This window comes from Cryptotermes secundus, unplaced genomic scaffold (assembly GCF_002891405.2).
Source record: "Cryptotermes secundus unplaced genomic scaffold, Csec_1.0 scaffold932, whole genome shotgun sequence".
NCBI classification, from domain to species: domain Eukaryota; kingdom Metazoa; phylum Arthropoda; class Insecta; order Blattodea; family Kalotermitidae; genus Cryptotermes; species Cryptotermes secundus.
In genome coordinates this window covers 461524-484413 of record NW_019727409.1, presented here as the reverse complement: position 1 = coordinate 484413, position 22890 = coordinate 461524, and the positions used below count along the sequence as shown (strand labels likewise).

The window sequence follows — 22890 nt, the reverse complement described above, 5'->3', positions numbered from 1 at the left end:
TATTTGTAGTTATGAGTTATAAGCATTTACTAAACCCAGTTATCAATTGAAACGCCATGTCTAGTCACAAACACATTACAGAATATTAAAATATATCATACTTCTGTACTTGAAATACGTGGCTTCTTCTTGAGGCAAATCACAAGCACTTTTTTTTTTGTTTCAAGTCATTTAATAATGCTGTCAGTATCAAGACCATGTAGCGTTAATGGCAGGATGACTAATGAATGTGAAGCAGCTGGTGGAATGAGAATTGGCAGAGGAAACTGGGATTGAGCCTAGTCTACCTTGGTGGGTAGCTGGTGACTAACCACTTCTGCTATGGTTAGGTCTATGAGCATGTTTCATTTTCTGGACCTTAGCTCTTCTGTAAATGACAACATGGCACTGGGCCCTGTTTAAGTGCCAAAAGGGGTAAGAGTAAATGCAAAATGTCAAGTCGGACTCAGGCGGTAGTTCATTGGTCTTTCACTGTGTCCACAGATGAAGTTCGCTCTTCTTATGCATTGACTTAATGACTCTTTGTCTGATTTCATTACCCTTCTAGAGGCACTTTGGAACAACTCTGTTTTTAAAGTGTGATTTGTGCCTGAACTAACAGAAGTACAGAAATATAACAGATTTTGTCTCGATATTTAGGCCCCACATTTGATGCCTCTTAGGAAGCTGTAGCCAACTACTAAGGTACTCGGAAGGTCCACAGCTTCACTGTATAGGTGTTGGATTCCTAAGGAGGAGTCATATCAGCATAAAGGTGGAGACAGATGACAGGAAATTTATATTGCAGAGTTTGGGCACCAAAGAAATTGGATTCTCAATGACAGAGTTAACTTCAGATTTCCTCCTTTTCTTGATATGCAAATTTTGAATGGTTAGTTTGTGCAAGGCAACGTTGACTTCACTCAAGGTGTGTTAATGGCAATAACTCTTGTCATCCATAAGTCACAGTGCTGCTGAATTAAACACCCAAATTTGAGGAAGCCCTCTGCATTTTTCAACTTTGCACTTTTTATATGCAACCTAGCAATGTTTAAGCACAACTGTGGTGATTTATCACTGTTCTTTAGATTTGGTTAAGGTAAAAATATTTTTTTGATTTTGTAAATACTATATTTACAAAGAAAGAAAATTAATTTCTGGCTATGCTTTGAGATGTTTGTGGTGTGATTAGCTTTACAAAAATAGATATTGTAACGTGTTTCGTTACTGAATACGCCGTAGAGATCGTTAATTGGTTTATTGAACAATCTACAAATATCGGCTACAATTAATTATCACAATGTTACGGGTTTCCACAGTTTACAAACCCTACAACAAAATCTCTTACACTATCTTCCAGAGTCTTCACGTATTAATAGCGCGGGAGCTATACAAGTCTCGCTGAATTACACACTCCAAATATAATTGGTTATCACGAACTATCGCTGATTCTCGCACACACGTCTGTAGCTCGTAACTTGCGAACTGAGAACTCGTTGATAACACATTGACTCTCGCTTGCTGCTCAGCCGGCTCTTATTCCGTTCGCTGTTGCTAGGGTCGCCCGCCACGTCACTACTGTGACGTGGCGTATAGCCTAGCAATGCTGTTACCTCGCGCTGTCTTACGTCACCACGGAGGGGGTGGGGGGAGGGAGTGGTACATTACCGCCACGTGCCGCTAGGGAGGTAGGGGTCCTCCATTGCGCAACATGTCACAATATGTACCTGCAATAGATGAACATCAAGGCCAGTGAACTATGTAGACAGGATAGAATGAATTTGGAAAATATGTGTACTTTACTGTAGTACACTTTTTTCACTCTTGTTGTACTATATGTGAAATCTTCAAAAAGTTTGGGACATGAGTCATATATAGAATGTGGCAGCACTGAGAACCCTTTCAGATGCAGTTGCCTTCAAAATACTATCCTTCAGCAGCTGCACACCTGTGCCAGTGTTCATACAGCTGTTTGAAACAGTTGTGGGACCCATCATGAACAGTCTTTTGCAGGATAGTCTTTGGAACCAGATGAGTGTGTTAATTTTGCTAGACATAGACATTGAAATGTCAATATCTGCCTGAGTATGATTGTAGATTTTGGCCCAAATGCTCAAATGTCTTGTTGCGTGCCATATGATTTGAGAGAGATTTTGATAGTGTGGATATTTGGAAGGTGATTGCTGGCTCCTGGATCTCATGTCCACAACTCACTGGTGTAGATTCTGGTGTCAGCATTCCAAGCCTCGACTTTGGCACAAAGCACAGTATGTTGCTACCTGCGGGGAGCTCCTTATTATTGGTGGACACAGAGCAAACATCCTTGATCCTACTGGACGCAAAGTGAGTCTGATTCTAGCAAAGTTGTGTGTGGCATTGTATTTGTAGTTTCTGTGGTATGTCTGTCTTGTATTTTTAAGTACATATCAGTGTGTGGTATTCCATTGGGAAACATCTTAAATAACCCTTGTAATTAGTTTATCATTAAGTAGTCTATCATGAATTGAAGTGGCATAGAGCACAGATGGAGGCTTTTGTTCTTTGCTTGACAGTCTTTCAGTTAAGACTGATTATTGCCAGGCACTGTCACAATCTTTGCCCTCAGTATAATTGTTAGTAGAAATACGGGTACTCCTCGTTATATGCAGTTTCATTTTGATTCAGTCAACTAATTTAATACCAGTGCTCATTTTAATGCAGACTGCCTGCTGACATAACACTGTATGATATGAATTCAGTGAAAGTAATAAATTGCTGTTCGTAATGAATTAAAGTCTCCCAAATTTGGCAAATGCTCAAGTTCCCCATTAAACTATTTGATTTTGGTAAGAAGATTAACTAATTTATTCTTCTGATGAATTGCTGTTTACGATGCTACAGACTAGTAGTGTAGGCCTTGATCAGCTCAGCAACATTCCTCCATTGCTTTCTGTCCAGCACTTTTTCTTGCATCCACGAGTTCCAAGAATTTATAGGTCTTGTTCAACCCTACATAGTCACCTCCTTTTTGGTCTTCCTATTCTTTTAATACCCTCTGGCTCTGAGAAAGTTATTTTCTACTGAGTTTCATTAAATTTTTTTGAAGAGATGCCCAGCCACCTCTCTTTCTGCTTTCACTACTTTAATTTTATCTGAATCATCATATGGTTGATATAATCCAGTGTGGGAGCTGCTCACATTCAAGCAAACGTTACAGTGACAACACAAGTATCATTGCTTAGCAACAGTGAGTAAACAGCTGTTGCTAGGCAAAGCGAATAAACAGCTGTTACTAGGCAAAGCCATAATCAATTTTTGTTTGTGGGACTATAAATTTCTCAGACTTCTTAATTTATTTCTATCACTTTTCATTGAATGCTTATCATTTACTGCAGTATGTGAACATAGTTCACAGATGAATTTTACATATTAGTAGTTTGCATTTGGTCGTAATGCTAAGGTGGTGTTTCTGTCTACCCACAAGTCAAAATTATGATTTAGAAATTTGAGTAAGAGATGTGAAAAGGAAAGATCGAGTACCAAAACAGGCACCAAATAAAAAGGATGTGAATGAGCTGAGAGTATTCCCAAGTTTTCACCATCTTACCCACAGGACCCTTCAAAAGTACTGAATGTTTTACAATAAATTTAGATTGTAAACCATGAGCAAAAAGGGGACTAGCAAGTTCTGGAAGAATGTGAGAGACCTACTTTCCTTTAAATGTTTTGGTCTGTATACTGAGGTTAGCAGGAACTGGAGATGAGTAATTTTTCAGTTTAGTAATACATTTCTCTCTATAGCTGTCACTAGTATTGAGTCCAACTGTGTTAGATTTATCAGGTAAAACATCAGTTTCACAGTGTCACCACGTTTGTAATATTTACATATAAAAATGATTCATAAAAGATTTCTTGTCATGTTTAAGGCTTATCTCCATACAGAATTTCAGAATGTTTATTAGTTATTACTGTAAAATTGAAAATATAAGTATACCGTATTATTTTACATTCAACAGAAATATGGCATCAGCAAAGATGCTATTGCAGTGATTGACTTTTTAGGCATTATCCATTGTCCCATTTCCATTTAAAGTGGCATTTTGGAGGCTGGACTGTCCTCATCCTCAGATAAAAAGCCTACTGAGTTGGGTTGAACTAATATACTTGGTCCCTATCTCTGGAGGTAATAAGGATGAGACAGAGTCTAATGCCCAGAAGGTTGCTTTAAATAAAAATGGGACAGTTGATAATGGCCAAAAAGTCGGTCATTGTACTAAAATAGCATTGTCATATATCTTTTACTGTGTCAGATTTTGAGGTACTATATTAAATGGCTCTAATACTGCTCCCAGCTCAGAAGATTGCATGATGGTAATGCTGATATTGTTTATGGTAGAAAATTGAAACACAGAAAGATTGGCTTCAAAAGGTTGGATGTTTCTAGCAAGTTTCATGAAAAGATACACTTACAGACTTCATGATACTATACACCCATCATTTAAATAAAAATATTCTGGCATAGGGTGTGCAAAAATGTTCTGAAAGAATTTTGTATACCAGTTGAAACGTAGTTAGGTCCCTTAGCACCACGGCATGGTGCATCCTCAGGTCACAGATGGGGGAGACAGCCTCCAAATATGTAGGGTAGCTGCGAATAAATTGAATAAGCAATCCCAAACAGCTGACAAGGGATGATCCTCCAGGTTTGGTGTTGACCTTGGGGCTAACAACTCCTAACCATAAGAAATAAGCTTGTTGTGAAGATCACAAGAAGCCTTGGACCTGGACAGATTCTTTGGATAAATGACCTATGTGAAAGAAAATGGGTATGATATTTAATACTTGCAATGTTAGAAGTATGTATAGGGTGGGTTCACTCAGGGCAGTGGCGGAAGAAATCTCAAAATATAAGTTAGATTTAGTGGGAGTACAGGAGGTCAGATGGGACGGAGGTTGCACTGAACAAGCTGGTGAGTATCAATTTTTCTATAGAAAGGGATATGAGAATCATGAATTAGGTACAAGTTTTTTCATAAATAAGAGAATCATACCAGCAGTTAAGTGAGTAGAGTCTGGCGTACACAATACTAAGATATCACTGGTGTGATATCATTGTTCTGATTGTTCATGTCCCAACAGAAGATATAATTGATTATATGAAAGACAGGTTTAATGAAGAACTAGAACATATATTTGATAAATTACCTAAATACCATATGAAAATTTTGTTGGTAGATTTGAATGCCAAAGTAGGTAGAGAAGACATTTTCAAACCAACAACTGGGAATGAGAGTTTACACAAAATTAGTAATGGTAATGGAGTTAGAGTAATAAACTTTGCTGCATCCAGATATCCAATTGTTAAAAGTACAATGTTCCCATATTGTAACATTCATAAACTTACTTGGACACATCCTGATGGAGAGACACAACCAAATGGACCATTTCTTGATAGATAGGAGACAGCATTCAATTATACTTGATGTCCAATCATTCAAGGCAGCGGATTAAATATATTGACCACTATCTGGTGGTGGCAAAAGTTAGGGAGAGACTGGCAGTGAGTAAACAAACAGCCCACAGAATTCATATGAAGGGGCTCAATCTCAGGAAATTAAACAAGGTAGAGGGTCAAGAGCAGTATTGTATTGAAATCTCAAATAGGTTCACAGCTTTGGTAAACTTTGACACTGGGGTGGATATTAATAGAGCTTGGGAAACTATTTAGAGAGAATATCAAAATTTCTGCCAAACACAGTCTAGGTTATTATGAATTGACAAAGCATAAGCCATGGTCCGATGAAGGATGCTCAGAATTATTAGACCAAAGGAAACAAACCAAATTGCAGTGGTTACAGGATCCAAGCGAGTTAAATGGGGATAATCTGAACAATATAAGATATGAAACCAGCAGGCATTTCAGGAGTAAAAATAGGGAATATCTGAAAGACAAACTTGATGATGTTTCAACGAACAAGAACATTAGATACCTGTATAGAGGCATAAATGACTAGAGGGGTCACCAACCTAGAAGTAACTTAGTGAAGGATGAGAATGGCGATCTGCTTGCAGATTCCCACAACATTTTGAATAGGTGGAAAAACTACTTCTCTCAGATATTGAATGTACATAGGGTCAGTGATGTTAGGTAGATAGAAATACATACAGCTGAGCTGTTAGTATTTGATCCTAGTCCTGTTGAGATTTAAATTGCTATTTAACAATTGGAAAAGGTATAAATTGCCAGGCAGTGATCAAATTCAGGCAGAACTGGTTCAAGCAGTAGGTGAAACATTATGGTCTGAGATCCATAAACTCATTAATTCTATTTGGCATGAGGAAAATTGCCTGATCAATGGAAGGAGTCTGTCATTGTACTAGTTCACAAGAAGGGTGGTAACACTGACCGTAGTAATTATCAGGGGATATCACTGCTATTAATTTCTTATAAAATTTTATCCAGTATTCTCTCAATGTTAAGTTCATACATAGATGATAGTATTGGGGATCATCAGTGTGGATTTTGATGTAACAGATCAATTACTGAGCAGACTTTTGCTTTCATCAGATACTGGAGAAGAAGTGGGATTGCAATGAGATAGTACATCAGCTATTCACAGACCCAAGAAAGCCTATGATTCAGTTAAGAGGAAAGTATTGAGCCATATTCTCATAGAGTTTGGGGTACCCATGAAGCTAATTAGGCTAATTAAAATGTGTTTAAACGAAACATATAGTAAAGTCCATAAAGGTAAGCATTTGTCTGATAATTTTCCTATCCAGAATGGTCTAAACCAAGGGGATGTTTTATTGCCACTGCTTTTCAACTTTGCTATAGTATATGCCATTGGGAAGGACGAGGAAAACCAGGCGGGACTGAAATTCTGAAATGGGACACATCACCTTCTGGAATATGATGATAATGTAAACCTTCTGCTTGATAATATGAATACCATAACGAAAAACATACGCATTTTAATTGACAGTAGTAAAGAGGTTGGTATAGAAGTAAACACAGAGAAAACTAAGTATGTGTTGCTGTCTCCTCACTAGAATGCAGGGCAAAATCATGACATAAAGATAGGTAACAGATGCTTTGAAAATGTGACACAGTTCAGATATTTGGGAACAACTATAACAGATAACCTGATTCAGGAAGAGATTAAGAGGAGATTGAACTTGAGGAATGCTTGCTACCATTCAGTCCAGAAACTCTTTTCTCATCTGCTGTATAAAAAGATAAAAATTAGAATATACAGAACTATAATTTTGCCAGTGGTTCTGTATGGGTGTGAAACTTTGTCTGTGACATTAAGGGAGGAAAATAGACTGGGAGTGTTAGAGAACTGGGTGTTGAGAATATTTGGACTCAAAGAGAAATGAAGTGACAGGAGGTTGGAGAAAACTTCATAAGTTGGACCCTTCTCCAAGTATAATTGGAATGATCAAGTCAAGGAGGATGATGTGAGCAAGGCATGTAGCAAAAATGGGGAGAAGAGGATTGCATATAAGATACTGGTGTAAAAGCCAGAAGGAAAGAGACCACTAGGAAGAACAAGACATAGGTGGGTGGACGATATTAAAATGGATCTTAGAAAGATAGGATGGGATGGTATGGATTGGATTGATCTGACTCAGGATAGGGACCAGTGGAGGGCTCTTATGAACATGTTAATGAACTTTCGAGTTCCATAAAATGTTGGGAAGTTCTTGAGTAGCTGAACAGTTGGTGGCTTCTCAAGAAGGGCTCAGCTCCTAGAGTGAGTGGAGTTGAAATTTATACACATCCTTACTGTTGTCTGAGCAAATTGAGTGTGTACATCAAACGAAAGGCCACATAACACAGCATCAGTCACTACGATGTTGTGCTTCTCCAGATGACTGCTGGTTGCTCACCGTGTATAGTGAGGGCTTGGACCATGAGTGGCAGGAATTTTTGTTGCCATATGACCATGGTGAGCCACGCTGCAGCCACACTGCTTGTCTTTTCCCAGCAGCAGGTGAACTCCTCATTCACTCTGGTTCAACCCAACCATTTTTTGAGACACGGCTCAAACTCAAAGTAAATACAGTTTGTATGTGTTTATTTTTCAGGCAGGGTGAAAGTACAGGTACTTGCTACTGGCAAGTAATTATCTGCACCCCAAAATATTTTGTGTGGTTGCCTGTTACTTTTCTGTCCTGCCCCAGAATATAAGTTGTGTACGTTTCAAAGAATTATCACCATATAAAGCTTGAAAGTTATATGTAAGTGGCATGATTGTGTCTCCAGTATTGCAGGTTTCTGATAAGATAGTAGAAACATTTCATATTATTTAATAAAAATCAGTAAGTTCATGTAAGTTACATTGTTGATATTAGTTACATCAGGGGACAGACAAACAGATTGACTATGTATGCATGTGCACATCACTAACAGCACAAAAGTATTTCTTATAGTTGCCATGTTACTGTTTTCCATTTTTAGACCTTTAAGAAGTAAACAGAATGACTTATGTGGAGATCATGGATGTGCATCTGTCTATGACTGAGCATCAGAGTCTAAACTACTGGATGGATTTTCTAAAATGTGAATAGGATATTCCTATGAAAAGTTGCTGGTAGTTCCGATTATCAGGCACATTGATCCATAATAAAACCTACTTTACGTAAAGCCATGCATGGTCTTTTCCATGTATCCCATAAACCAATTCAGAGATATTTTGTTGAAATTGGATATCGGTGGCTTTCATCAGAGTTGTCAGGGAGTTCCAGTTTTCAAGCACATTGTTCCATGATGACACCTAGTTTATGTAACACTATCAATGGACTATTCATAGTCACTCATAAATTGTTTCACACACTTTGTTGAAATTTGGTATGGGAGACTTCTGCTTAGTGTTGTTGGGCAAATCCAGTCTTCAGCCATTTGATTCATAATAAAACCTAATTTCCACAAATCCATAAATGCACTTTATTATATATCCTATAAACCTTTCCACAGATTTTATTGAAATTTGGTATGATAGACTAACAGAGTTGTATTTTATTGTTCCTATGATTTAGTAAGCTTAATCATTGTGAAAGAACACCACTCATAATTTTGTATACTGCATTATTGAGTACGCCCTTTCCACCTTTATTTTTAAAAAAGAAATACCTCAATAAGGGTTAATTTTCAAATATCCAACTTCATAATTTGAGAACAATACATTGAGTGGCACTAGTGTGGCTCCTATCCGACAGGTTTGTAGACATGTGGTTGATATCGTTTATGTCGCAGTTCAGTGGAAAAATGTACTCCAGCAGTGTACACATATTTTCCAAATGCATTCTTTCCAATGTTGCATACCTGTTTGTCTTTTATGTTCATTATTTGTAAATGTAGGTGTACTAAAGTCAGGGACATTTTTTTTGGCCAGTCAAGGTTAGTACCTCATCATTTATTACCACAAATAAAAATACTGGTACAAGAAATGAATTTGTATGGAGTTTTGATACACAGTTACATATGTTGGCAGGTAGTGAGAGGTAGCCCTGCAGATCAGTAGTGGAAGGTGATGGAAATCCTTTGACTGGCCAAAAGAATTGTCCCTAACTACAGTACTTCTTGCTGTTTCATACCACATAGAGTCAGAAGTATTTCATTAAATATTTATTAATGTAGACAAAAGGTTCCAAATTGAACTTATAATACCCACTTTTCTATTACAAAGACTTCAGTTCTGCAAATCTCATGTTGTTAATGTCATGTTTATGTAATATAAATACAGAGGGGCCAAAAAATGTATCTGCACTTCAACATACAGAAAATCTACTTAAGTAATTTGTTTGTATATCTTTTGTTGAACTTTGAAAATGTGTCTAAGTAATCTCTATGAAAGTGTGTTATAGAGATTATCTTAGACATTTTTAAAGTTGAACTGAAGGTATACCATGAAATTGTTTAAGTAGGTACTTTGTATGCTGAAGTGTGTGTATTTTTTGACCCCCTCTCTACATAATCCATTGCAGTTTAGCTACATGGGTTCTTGCGCTGGACTAGTGTGCGCATGGCCATGGCATCTATGATGACTGAAATATGTTTTGATTTACTTTATATCAATACATTCATATTTTTATTAACATCAAGATAAGTGAGGTATGTCAGATCACAAAGTATGCACTGGGAAAGTATATGTACCCCTTTAGTGTACATCTTCCCTCCCTTGGTAATGTGGTACACTAGTATATATAATGTGTTCTGCTTTGTGCTGTGTTCATGTTGAATTCCCATAACAAAATGTAGGCTTATGGGCCTATGTTACTTATGTTACTTTGGTTACTCATGTATTTGGCAAATGATCTTGAATCAATAATCAGATCTTTGTGAAACATGGAGTGAGATTTCTGACATCCTAACACAAGTTTTCACAACTGAGGGTTTTGTGTGTGCATGCATGCATGAAACAGAATGCATGAATTTCAGAATGTAATTCCAGCCACCAGCTTGGATTAGTTATTTGTTAATGTTTGTAAACATTTTTCAGCTGGTATTTTTAACATCAGAATTCTGGTCTCATGATTGTAAATTGTAAATCCTTTAGGCAATCTGTGCATTTGATTTTCATACCTGACTGATTTTTCATATTGTCACAATATTAAACTAAATCCACAAATGGATCAAGATTAACTTCTTAGACAAGATCATCTGGGGATGAAATCTCTTCTTGATTTTGTGTTGGGGTATATATACTAAAATATTAATTATAAAGGGGTGCTTATTTTTTCAGTTGCTCAATTAAGTAACATGATTGCATAAGTGTGGTATTTCTGCCCCAGATTTTCACCAAATTTGATATATATTGAGTGAATTTACATGCATAATTTTTCCTTCTATTATAGTAAACAGAAGAATAATGTCAGTTTATGCTATTCCAGAACCTGGAACATAACATGGTCCTGTAAAGATTAATAATGTATTGGAGAACATTTATAAATAAATGTGCCTCTTTTGTACCACATGATTTGACCCATTTCTGTTGCACCGAATCTTGCATTAAAAGTATCATTACTTTATAAAGGATAAAACAATTTGATCCAGTGTGACTGTTGAAGTTTTTACTACTTCAATTCTTAACACCCTCAATAAATTAGTAGAAGAACAAAAACACATAAAAGAAAGTAATAACCAACATAACATGTTCGACCTCGTAATACAACATCAGAACACACCCACATTAACATCACAGACACAGGAAGTATAAATACGTGGCACAACACACCCTAGAACAGTAAAAACAACACAGCAAGCCACGAACAAACACAGAGCGATATCAAAGGTAGGATGAAACAACAAACTCCTTAAAATATAATATATACACACATATATAATAGGGTTGCTGAAATAATACAGTACCCATAATATATTTCCAGAAACTCCTTCTCAAGAAAGACAGGCGGCACAAGTTCGGCCCCCGTCAAGAAAGGCAAAAAGAGAAGGGACACGAACCTACTTGGTTTATAAATTTCAACTTAAATAACAAAAGTTTTTTTTTAAAACTTTAATATACCAAGACGGCCACTGTAGTTGTGGACACTTTAGATTTTGTATATATTGTGCATTACAAACATTGTATATGTGTATGTATTTTAACACTCAGAACATCTATTGTAATATTGGTTTCCAAAGAGTATCGATGTCCCTCTGATGATGGTCTATTGGGACCAAAACATGTAAGGGTATTAAGAATTGAAGTAGTAAAAACTTCAACAGTCACACTGGATCAAATTGTTTTATCCTTTATAATATTGTTAGTGTGACGGACCAGTATGAAACAAATCAAATTTATCATTACTTTGTTTTAGGATCATGCGGAGGAGCTCCTAGTCATAAACTTCACTCCCAAATCTTTACTCAGGTGAGTTTGAGTACTTTGCCTTAGGTCTGAGAGGAACATTTACTGATTCTTGTAGTTGAATAATAAGTCCTGCTTTGTGTTCAGCGGATACAGGTTGCAGCTCTTGACCTGAAATCTTGTTATTCTTGTTAAGAGGGTCCATGTGTTTCTTTAGTGTCTCCAGACAGGGGATGGGATGGTAATTTAAAATAGACTACAACCATTGTCATGTCTGTTTCAATTCATGAGTCACCATCTTCCTTTCATATTGTAACGGCCGGAGAACGGATGCTGCAAGAACAGCCTCCGAAGCAAAGGAACGGGGATGCGCCGTTAGGCTATTCGGGATGAACAGCCTTAAGGAGGGAGCAGTGTGACATGTTGCGCAACGGAGGACCCCTACCTCCCCAGCGGCACGTGGTGGTAATGTAGCGCTCTCGTTACTACTTGTCGCACTACGCAGGACACCACTCCCCCCCCTCCCCCNAAGCGAGCCGAATCCCAGCGCACTGGTCGCTATGCAACGTGGATAAACAGTGGTTGCGATAGACGACCCTAGCAACAGTGATGCCTACCACGTGGTTGTTTTCTCGTTGCCCTGGTGAGGGTTTATAAGGGAGATACACAGCCGCTGACGACAGTTCTCAGTTCGCAAGTTACGAGTTACAGACGCGTGTGTGAGAATCAGTGATAGTTCGTGATCACCAGTTATATTTGGAGTGTGTAATTCAGCGAGACTTGTATAGCTCCTGCGCTATTAATACTTGTCACGCTCGGCNCCCGCCGGCGGGGGGGGGGGAGTGGTGCCCTGTGTAGCGCGACAAGTAGTAACGAGAGCACTACGTTACCTCCATGTGCCGCTGGGGAGGTAGGGGTTCTCCGTTGCGCAACATGTCACACTATGATGCTATATAATCTGTGCAGTTTAAAAAATACAAGCTGTTGTTACTTATTAAACTGTTTTATTTTGTCATAAAATTGAAATAATCTATACAGACATAATTGTTTATTTAAAATGACTACATATAGGATATACAGTCCTGACTGTGAAACATGTTCATTGTGTGTTCTCCCTTGTGAGATGTTATTGTCAAAGTTGAATGATCAGAGTGTGTAAAATGGCTTGCAGAGTTTCTATGGAGACTGAAAACACTTGTTACAGTATTGCCTCTATCATATTATCAGTTGTGCAAGGGTTGCAGAGGTGAAAGCGGTGGCCCACTCAGAAAGGCTGCCATGCATATTAAGAAATCTGCTTCCAAATGTTTCCTTCAAAACCTCTAATGCTGGGAGATTAATTTGGTTGCATGTGTTCTACCCAAGAAGTTATAAGTTCTTTGCTTGTGCAGCTGAGGTAGAGATGACAGTCTGCTCAACAAAAAGAAAGGACCAATGATCCTGTTGCGTATAAGTCCACACAACATATTCTGCTATTTTGAACTATCTCATCATATTTTCACATATCCCAGGTTCTGTGACCAGTAATGACGTATTCTGAACTGGATGATTGGCTTTATTGACATCTTCTTTTACAAGCACTCTTCATTACAATCAGTTATAACAGGTCACAATCAGTGATTGTCTAAGACTCCTTCCATTCCATGCTGGACTACAAGTGTCTTCTCTTCTAATGTGACTGACTTTGTTCTGATTTATGAATCAGTCACTTCTTCATCTTCTGTTGTCCAATGGTTAACACTCCACAGCTGAACGCTCAACTCATTTCAGCTACTGAACTCTCTTGCAAATGATGGCTCGCTCGCAAATCGCTAAGGATGAATGATGAATGAATGCCAAATTGGAGTCAGAGTCAGAGATACTTTATGACTGGTGGTTTACCACCAATCGGTTCATCTTGATGACAAGCCCCTTGATACCCATGACCAGAATTTTTATTTTCTAACTGAACACTGTGCTTATAGTCCTCTCTGACAAGAGAGTGGGTCTATCATTTACAATTGCTGCTGGGCCTCGCCAGTGCAGTCATTCTCAGGACTGAGTCCCGTGGAACATTTGTTAATTTTGTAGCAACGGTCTGGTTTTCCCATAAACCTATCCATTACTGTGGAAACTTGCCTAGCAAACCATTGTCTAGCAATGAACTATTCTGGCTTACAGGCATTATGTCACAATATATGTGGTTTATGTACATAATCTGACAGGTGCTCTGTTAAGGTAAACATTATCACTGTCAACCTGGTCTGTCCTTTCAGTGTGGAAGTCCCAGCACATGTTGTAATGAGTGGGATGCTGGGCCTGAACAGTCTGTACATTATTTTATTGTAGGTCATTATTGCCAATGTATAGAATTGCCATCAAGTGTATCAAACTTTGGAAGGTCAACACTATCAATAGAAAGCAAACTCTGCCTATACATAGCAGTACTCAAACCCATATTATTTTTTTTTCTTTGGCACTACAGCCCCAGTGGGCCTAGGCCTACCTCCATGAACTTCTCCATTCACTTCGGTTTTTCTAGATCTTACATGTTCGGTAGGACTCCTTGGGCGGGTGATCAGCTCGTCGCAAGGCCTCTACCTATACACAAACACAGAAAAACGCACACACACAAACTAAACATCCACGCCCTGATTGGGATTCGAACCCGCGATCCCGGTTTCCAAACGAGCGAAGATAGTACATGCCTTAGACCGCTCGGCTACCGTGACTGGCTACTCAAACCCATATGGGCCTATGGAATTCAGCTAATTCAGCAAATCCAACACAGGTTTATACATTCATAGCGTTTTCATTATAGTTGTTGTTTTTTCTCTTCAAGGCCTTCTGTAGTTTTCACACGTGTGATATGTAGGGATGGGAGAGTAAGGGTTTCAAAATCCAAAGAAGGAAAGGCATGGCATGTGACTGTATATTATAATGGATTTGATCAATGCATTGCCAGGCAGGAGCTCTGTAAACACCGTTCATTACACAACAATAGAGCAAGCTGCGTTGTTTTTATGTGTCCGGCAGCTGGCACAGGAACAGTGATATCACACAGCAACAGTAGGTGGCCATCACATGACATGTGTTTCTTGTGTGTCTGTCAGCTTGCGCACATGCAGTGATGTCACATAGCAACAGTAGGTAGGATCACGTGATAAGTGTTTACTGCTGTTTGATGTCCACCCCTTGGCTATATAAGTGAGTACAATTCCCAGGCTGGCAGAGAAGTAGAAGCAGCTTAAGCACAAGAGCAGAATGAATTGGAACCAGGAGTTCTGACTTCTGAGTTCATTGTAGAAGAGAAGTGAACAGAAGACCTGTGAAGCCTTAACGTGTGTGTTATAATTACAGTAATCTTGAAAGCGTTAAAATTATTTGTAGTTACAACTAGCAAAGATCCAGTAAACCGATTCACCAATCCAAGCCTGCATCTTAGCCACTGTGACACATTACAATATTGATGGTAGGGTTGGGTCCAGAGCTTGTTTGCTTTTCAGTTTATCATGCAAAGGCATGTTTCATGAATTATCTTCCAAATGGCTTATCATATTGTCATGTATGTATATGAGTGACTGTATATGGGGTTTAGGTTGGTAGTTGACTTTATTGAACACTTACAGGTCGTAATTACAAGTAACTATAGTGCTTTCGCTAATTCACACACACCCAACAGTTCACCACAGCACATACTAAGTCTCCTCAGTCTGCTGTGTCTTCACCAGTCGCTGTCTGGTAATGGCTTCCAACACTGAAGATCTATCAATTTCCATGTTTACATCCTTACTGGCCGGAGACTGTCTCACAGCTAACTCATTGCTCCAGCTGACTAACTTCCAGGCTGCAGCCATCGAGCACCCATCTCCTACTATTCTCACGCTGTCTCAAGACTCGTGATCACAGCTGCTCTGTTATATAGCCTCGGCACAGACCACACAGAAAATACCTCTTCCAGCAGTACTTCTATTGTTGCATCATGTAGCTGGCGGATAGACCGCATAGAGAACACTGCTTCCCAGTTACTCCATCGTTGCATGTTATGAATCTGTTGTGGCCATTACCTAGCAACGGCCATTGTTTACAGAGCCATTATCTAACAGCAGCTGTTGTGTAACTGCTTATTTCATGGTTATTACTTAGCAACAGGTCTACATGCCATATTGCTCCCTCCTTAAGGCTATTCATCCTGAATAGCCTACAGGGGCACTGCCATCTTCTTTTCTGAGAGCTGTGCTTGTGGTGTCTGTGTTAGGCCTCACCTTCCTTTCCTGTGGCTTGATTTTCATGGTGATTACTCTCCAACTGCTCCTGTTGCTTCCTGCTTAAGGTTGCTTGTCCTGAGTGGTTACCTGATAAGAGGCAAGCTTTTCCAGGTGTTCCACCATCATCCTTCTCTTCTGAGGGCTGTGGGCAAAAGTTCCAAGAGTGGTCTGGCTGTTGAGCTATGTGTAGTCTCTACTTTTGCTTCTGTGGTGCTGACCTTTCTACAGTGTCCAGTCACTCACTTCCCATAACCCAGTCTAAGACCTGACTATTCACTTTTCAACCTCCAACTCTTGAGTTAGTCTGAGGGTCTCATGAAACGCCTCCTGCGTTGTCCTCTCCTTTCTCGGATGTAGCTGCTGTCTTGGACCCTGGTCCTTCATTCTGTTGTTGCATTTTGGTTGCACATGACATATCTTCCTGAAGGTCCCTCCCTTAGGGGCTCCTCTTGCAACATTGTTCCTGCCTGGTCCCTAATGACCACATTGCTTATGTCATGCAGGAACAGCCCAGTGGGTCATTCGTCTGCAGATGGTGGCCAACTTCTTACAGGATCCACCATTGCCATGGGTTCGTTTCTTCGGCTGTCAGTGACATCCTATGGCTAGGTGTTGGTCCCCATATCAGTCTTCCAGTGCTCTGATAGTTTCCACCATGGCCTCTTTCTTAGGAACTTCCTGATGCTCTGATTTTACTCTGTTTCTTCTAAATTTGCCTCAAAATCTGTGGCATCTAGTTCGTCCATCTTTCTTTGAAGACATCCACTGTAGCCTCCATTTCTCCCAGGCTGGCCTTCGTCTCTTCTGGGCTGCATATGACACTCTTAGTATTAAATTCTGAGCCATTATCTTATTTCATAAATATATAATGTGCCCCATGCAAAATTTATTTGAGCGTGAACATACTGTGGCAGGCTTTGGCAAAGAAATTAAATGTTTTGGAATAATTACAGAATATTTTTAACCCAAAGAGTATTTCACTGTATAGTTTTCTCTTACAGGTTGTGCCTTGATGCTGTGATCTCGTATGAGGAGCAGCTCAAGTCTGAGTGGTCGTCACTACCCAAGAACCTGCAGAGGATACTTCAGGAACGGCTGAAGCAGTAGTCACTGCTTTCCTTATCTTATGGTAGATATACATGTCCCACATGTGAGCACAGATCTAATTAAGTCACATCTCATTGAAACACACTCCTTTATTGAGATTAATGTGCTAGAAAATAAATTTTTTCCCCATAACAAGTCATGCAGTAAGAGTTTCATCTGCTTGGATCTGTGTAGCATTAAGCAAGAAATTCTCTGATATGACTGAATCAGTAAGATTATATGGAACCATATATCATTTATTTTAAGAAATAGTGTGACATTTGAAAATCATGATTTGAAGATGTTTGAGAAAAAGGTTATTAGGAGAGTGTTTGGATCTAAGAATAAGGAAGTAATAGGAAGGTGGAGAAACTTACATAATAAAGAACTTCATAATTTGTCCTCTTCACCTGATATTTTGATTTTGATTTTCAAGGAGGATGAGGCGGGTAAGACAGCATATTTGGGGGAAAAGAGAAATGAATGTAAAATTTTGACTTAAAAACCTGAAGAGAGCAATCCATTTTGGAGACAAAGCCATTGATGAAAGGATAATATTAAAATAGATCATCTAGTAATAAGGATTCGCACTTTGGACACAATTGAGCTGGCTGAGTGTGGAGTACAGTAGTGAGCTACTGTGCACAAAGAAGTTAACCTTGAGGTCATATAAAGACAAACAGTTTCTGGACCAGCTGAATAAGTATCAGCTTTTCAATGAGGAACCTCTGCCATGGAATTAATGTACCTGACATTTGCCTAAAGAGACTGAGGAAAACCAGGAAGAACCTCGGGATTTTTGGTCACTGGTGAGGATGAGACCGATACTTGAATATGGTTCGGTATGTTGGGACCCATACAGAGAATGGCAGGTTAGCACTTTAAATCGGGTATGAAGAAGAGCAGTTAAATTTTTCAATCCTACAGATGAATCTGGTTGGGAAACTCTGGCACAGCATAGATTGATAGCCCATTTGTGCGCTCTCTACAAGGCATACACCAGGAGACCGGCTTGGAAAGCAATAGGGGATAGCCTACTTAAACCATGCTACCCGAATAGGGACCATCATATTTGGAAAGTTAGAAGCAGGAAACAATGAACTTATGTTGGCAAATATTCTTTTGTAAATAGGACCATAAAGGATTGGAACAGTTTACCTGCAGGCATACTAGCGTTTTCCCCCTGTAAACTAAACTCTTTTAGAAAGAGGGTTAGGAAAGCTGTTGCAAGTACTGAGGCCTTAGGCGCAGTTTGAATGGAAACACGTGAAGTAATGTGAAATGTCCTTGTTCGAGTGCAATGTTTGGATTTGCACTGTGTGTACATTGTTTTATGTATTGTATTTTGTTTTGTATTGTTCCCTTATGTTATAGACTCTCCTTGTCTGTGTCAGTGTAAGTTCTACTGCCACCAGGTGAACACCCAATTGTAGTTAAATAATAATAATAATATGTCACTGACTGAGCAAAGCTATGGGGTGTAGTGTGATACTGAAGAGACAGGAGAAAACTTTCTTTTGCCCATTACTGACTTTCTCTGGAACAAATAGTATGCCAACATTTTGTAGGACATATCAACGCCTTTTTTGTATTTAATCGTATTGTAGTCTGTAACTGTTGTGCTGTCCCTTGTATGCTTTTATGTCACCCATGGCTGACATACCATGTGATCCTATGAACACCCTGGGTATCTTTCCACTCTTATAGCCAAGATCTGATGCCATTGACAAACAGTTCTTTCCTTTGTCCTCCATTATTTTTGGAAATTCTTGTTTAGGAACTCTTTTCCATTGGGCATTACTATGCCCACAGCTATTGTCTTACATGCCCATAGATGATTAAAGAATTTTATGCTAGAGAACCATCAATCCTTTTTGACTTTATGACACAGCTTATCATTAACATTGACTTCAGTGTTATGATCTGTGCGAGTAGGGCACGTGTCAGTATGTATTGTGCTGTTGTGTTCATAGCCACTGTTGCTTCAGACAGTTGAAAAATCTTGCTTCCAAATTAGTGACTTCACCATCATGCGCCCTCAAAAAAATATGTACCTTTGAAATGCACAGATTGCCTTGTTGTTGGTGAGATCTTTCTTGAGCATTTATATAGTTCTCTAAATTCTGAAGTGAAGGTGTGTAATGGGCTAATTATGAATAAGGTGTCATAGCTTGGTTGTTCTGGGGAACTTATATGTCATTATTATTAATCTGCATCATACAGAAATCTGTTGTGATACATACCAACACATGCTGGGTAGTAGGTGTGCATTATTGGTCTTCTGCTCCAATAATCATGCACAGATAGGTTACACAACATAGATCTTGTTCATGTAGTGTGACAAGTTTCTACTGGCCAAATACGGGCTTTTTGTTTCTTTAGAGGACCTTCATGCTCCATGATTATCTGTTGGGTTGCTTAGTTTTTGTTTTATTCTACATAATTTTGAATATTTTATCATTGGGGAGAATTCTGAATATCTGAATTGGTGACCTGCCCTCCATCATTTAAAATGTTTCATTTGGCCCTGGCAAGCCAAAATGCATTATGTGGGAGGAAGCGGGTGATGAGAAAGTGATGGTAGTGAAATAAAGTATGTATGTATGTGTATGTATAATTTTGAATATTTTATCATTGGGGAGAATTCTGAATATCTGAATTGGTGACCTGCCCTCCATCATTTAAAATGTTTCATTTGGCCCTGGCAAGCCAAAATGCATTATGTGGGAGGAAGCGGGTGATGAGAAAGTGATGGTAGTGAAATAAAGTATGTATGTATGTGTATGTATAATTTTGAATATTTTATCATTGGGGAGAATTCTGAATATCTGAATTGGTGACCTGCCCTCCATCATTTAAAATGTTTCATTTGGCCCTGGCAAGCCAAAATGCATTATGTGGGAGGAGGCGGGTGATGAGAAAGTGATGGTAAAAGGAAATGGGACAAGGGTGATTATGGATGGGGGAAGTGGGACAGAGTGATGAGGGTGCAAGAAGGCTATTATGAATCAGGGTGGGGTGAGAATGATGATTGGTGGAAGCAGGACAGTTTTGGAAATGAAATTTGGATGAGAGTGATGATGGTGAGGGGCAGAGGGGTGGGAGATGTCTGTAATATAGCAGAGTGAGGCAGGGTTGATGATGACTGTGTTGTGGCAGTGGCGACAGTATGGGCATGAGGACTTTGAGTATGATGATGTGTTTGTTATGTGGTGATAAGCAGTGTGTTAGGATCAAGGTGACTGAGATGATGGTGAGCTGTAAATAAGGACGATCAGACCTAGTTGTGGGAGAGTGCAATGTGCATGCTGAATGTTACGATGGAGGGAAAGGGTAGCTGAAGAAGGGGAGGAAGGTGAATTTGAATTTGAGGGTTAAGGGTGAGGACATGGGGATAGTCTTAAGGCAGAGGTGCATGAAGATTTGATAGCAAGTGAGTATTACATGAAAATAGTACAGAGGAAGTTGATGAAGTTCTTGGAGAAGGGAATGGTGCTGATGGGAGTTGGGAGAAATGAATCGATAAGGATGTGAGAATGGCAATGGAAGTGGGGTTTGGAGGATGATGTAATGAGAGATGCAATTGTGATATACACAACAGAAGAAGTGTGATATTGTAATAGAAATATATACTTTTTTCATGATAGTGGACTGAAATACTCATATTAATTTTCTCATGAAGGCTATCAAAATGTGGTAGTTGTAAGTATCCACTCTGATTACTGAATGTGGAATTGAATCATTTTATGGAACTGACTTAAAAGTTGTTGGTTGTCTCTATTTTGAAAAAGTGATGATTGTTCACAATTCTTGTTGTACTTTTTGAGTCATTTCTATTTTCTTTCAGCTTTTGGATGCCAAATGTTGTCCTGTACAAAAATGGCTGCCAACCAGTCGTATGGTGCCAATCAAGGCTCATAACTGCGTTGAGTTCCCCTGCTCAGACATGTTGGTTGATCACAAATTAATATTTTATACATACTTGATATTGTGCTATTTAATTATGTATATACATGAAGTATGTTTTCCATAGGAGATGAACATGTCTGGCTATTGTGCTTCTTAATGTAAAGGAATTAAGGTACAATATAACAGATTATTAGATTGCACATTTTGTGTCCATGTTGACAAGACATTAAGTAGTGTTGAATGTTTTGTTGTTGAGGAGGAGCTCCCCATTTTTATAAGAAGTGATGCAGCTACAATTTGTGTGACTAGGGAATTATGAGGGGCAGTCAAATGAAAATGGGTCAGAAGCCAAAACATATTAAAGAACATTTCTTACCTCAAAAGTAATCTCCAAAACTAAACATAAATTTATCGCACTCGGAGATAAGACAGTCAATCCCATCCTTGAAAAAGCTTGCGGGCTGTCTGCGGAACCACATCTTTACCCAGCCACACATGTCTTCATCCGATGCAAACCGATGTCCACGAATGTCTCTCTTCAAGTCTCCAAAAATGTGAAGCTCACATGGGGAGAGATCTGGGCTGTAGGGGGGATGTTGAAGCACTTCCCAACCAAATCTCTGTAGCGTATTCCTCACAGAGTTGGCAGTGGNCAGTGATGCAGCCATTCTCTGAGTCTTCTGTTCCTCCATGAGTTGATGTGGAACCCACTGCGCGCAGATTTTGCGGTACAGCAGGTGTTTTGTCACAATGGCGTGTACGGAACCGTGACTTATTCCCATCGAAAGACTGATTTCTTCCATAGTGATCCGTCAGTTTGCCAGGATATGACCATCCAACGCAGCAGTAACATCAGGAGTGATGACACGATGAGCCTGTCCTGGGTGAGCATCACCTTGCAGTGACACACGTCCCTCTCAGAATCTCTTATGCCATGCCAGCACACGCGAATGTGACATGCTGTGTTCACCGTAAAGAACAGACGTGATGATGAATTTCTCGTCCTCCTACTCCTTCAGCGGTCAAAAAGCGCAATACTGTTCGCTGTTCTTCTTTACCCGCCTCCATTACTGATGTTGGACAACCACACATAGCGCTAACCTTACTTCCAACACAATAAACAAACGACTAGTTTGCAAGGGCACGTTGTCACTGTGTTTTCCCAAGTCCCCACCAGATGTTCGTACTATAAGCAAATTCCAGTGTTACCAGCTTGCGCGCCGTGTGAGTTATGAGTGGTGGCCCGTTTTCATTTGACTGCCCCTAATACATAATATTCCCTTATATGAAAGACCTCTGTCAGTAAGGAAATTTGGAAAGGAAGACTGGGATTCTCTGCACTGCCACATCAAGACAACTGCAGGGCTAGCCAAGCCTCCATTCTGACAGATAAGAAGATTCTCTCTCAGTTTCTAATCATCAAGAAAATACTAAGTGACTCTTATCCATAAGATTAAGAATGCATGTTCATCTCCAGCATTTAGTAGTTCTCATGCAGGTGTTAGAATTTGTTTCATGGGTGCATGAGATAATGCTTAATATATTGACCATGCAAGTGAAAAAGAAAAAGACGTGCATTAATAAATCATATTATAATAATATTAAATTAAGAACAACTAGAATTTGGGAAGCGCTTCCTGCTGTTCTGTTCTGTCTTACCCTTGTTCTATATAAAAGAAAACCTAAAAATTAAAATATCCAGAATTACAATTTATGTCATTTTGTATGGGCATGAAACTAATGGAAGATCATAATTGCACTTGTTTGAGAACAAAGTACTGAGAAGAATATTTGGATCCAATAAAGAGGAAATAAATGGATTACACAGTGAAGATGTTCTTAATGTTTGTTGTTGCTGGCCACTGAGCCTGCAG

General features: G+C 39.1%; 1 protein-coding gene across 3 annotated transcripts in view; it reads left to right on the top strand.

The window, feature by feature from the left end:
• Positions 1-21216, top strand: part of LOC111864753 (kelch domain-containing protein 2-like) — a 36144-nt gene extending 14928 nt beyond the window's left edge. For 2 of the 3 annotated variants that reach the window (XM_023852256.2, XM_023852258.2), the window contains exons 8-11: positions 2156-2322; positions 11785-11837; positions 17023-17150; positions 20955-21216. In XM_023852256.2, the coding sequence (XP_023708024.1) occupies positions 2156-2322; positions 11785-11837; positions 17023-17128 (326 nt within the window). In that variant the 3' untranslated portion in view covers positions 17129-17150; positions 20955-21216. Of the gene's footprint in view, positions 1-2155; positions 2323-11784; positions 11838-17022; positions 17151-20954 lie in introns of those variants that run through there. The other variant, XM_023852259.2, reaches the window with a different exon arrangement.
• Positions 21217-22890: the final 1674 nt, after the last annotated feature.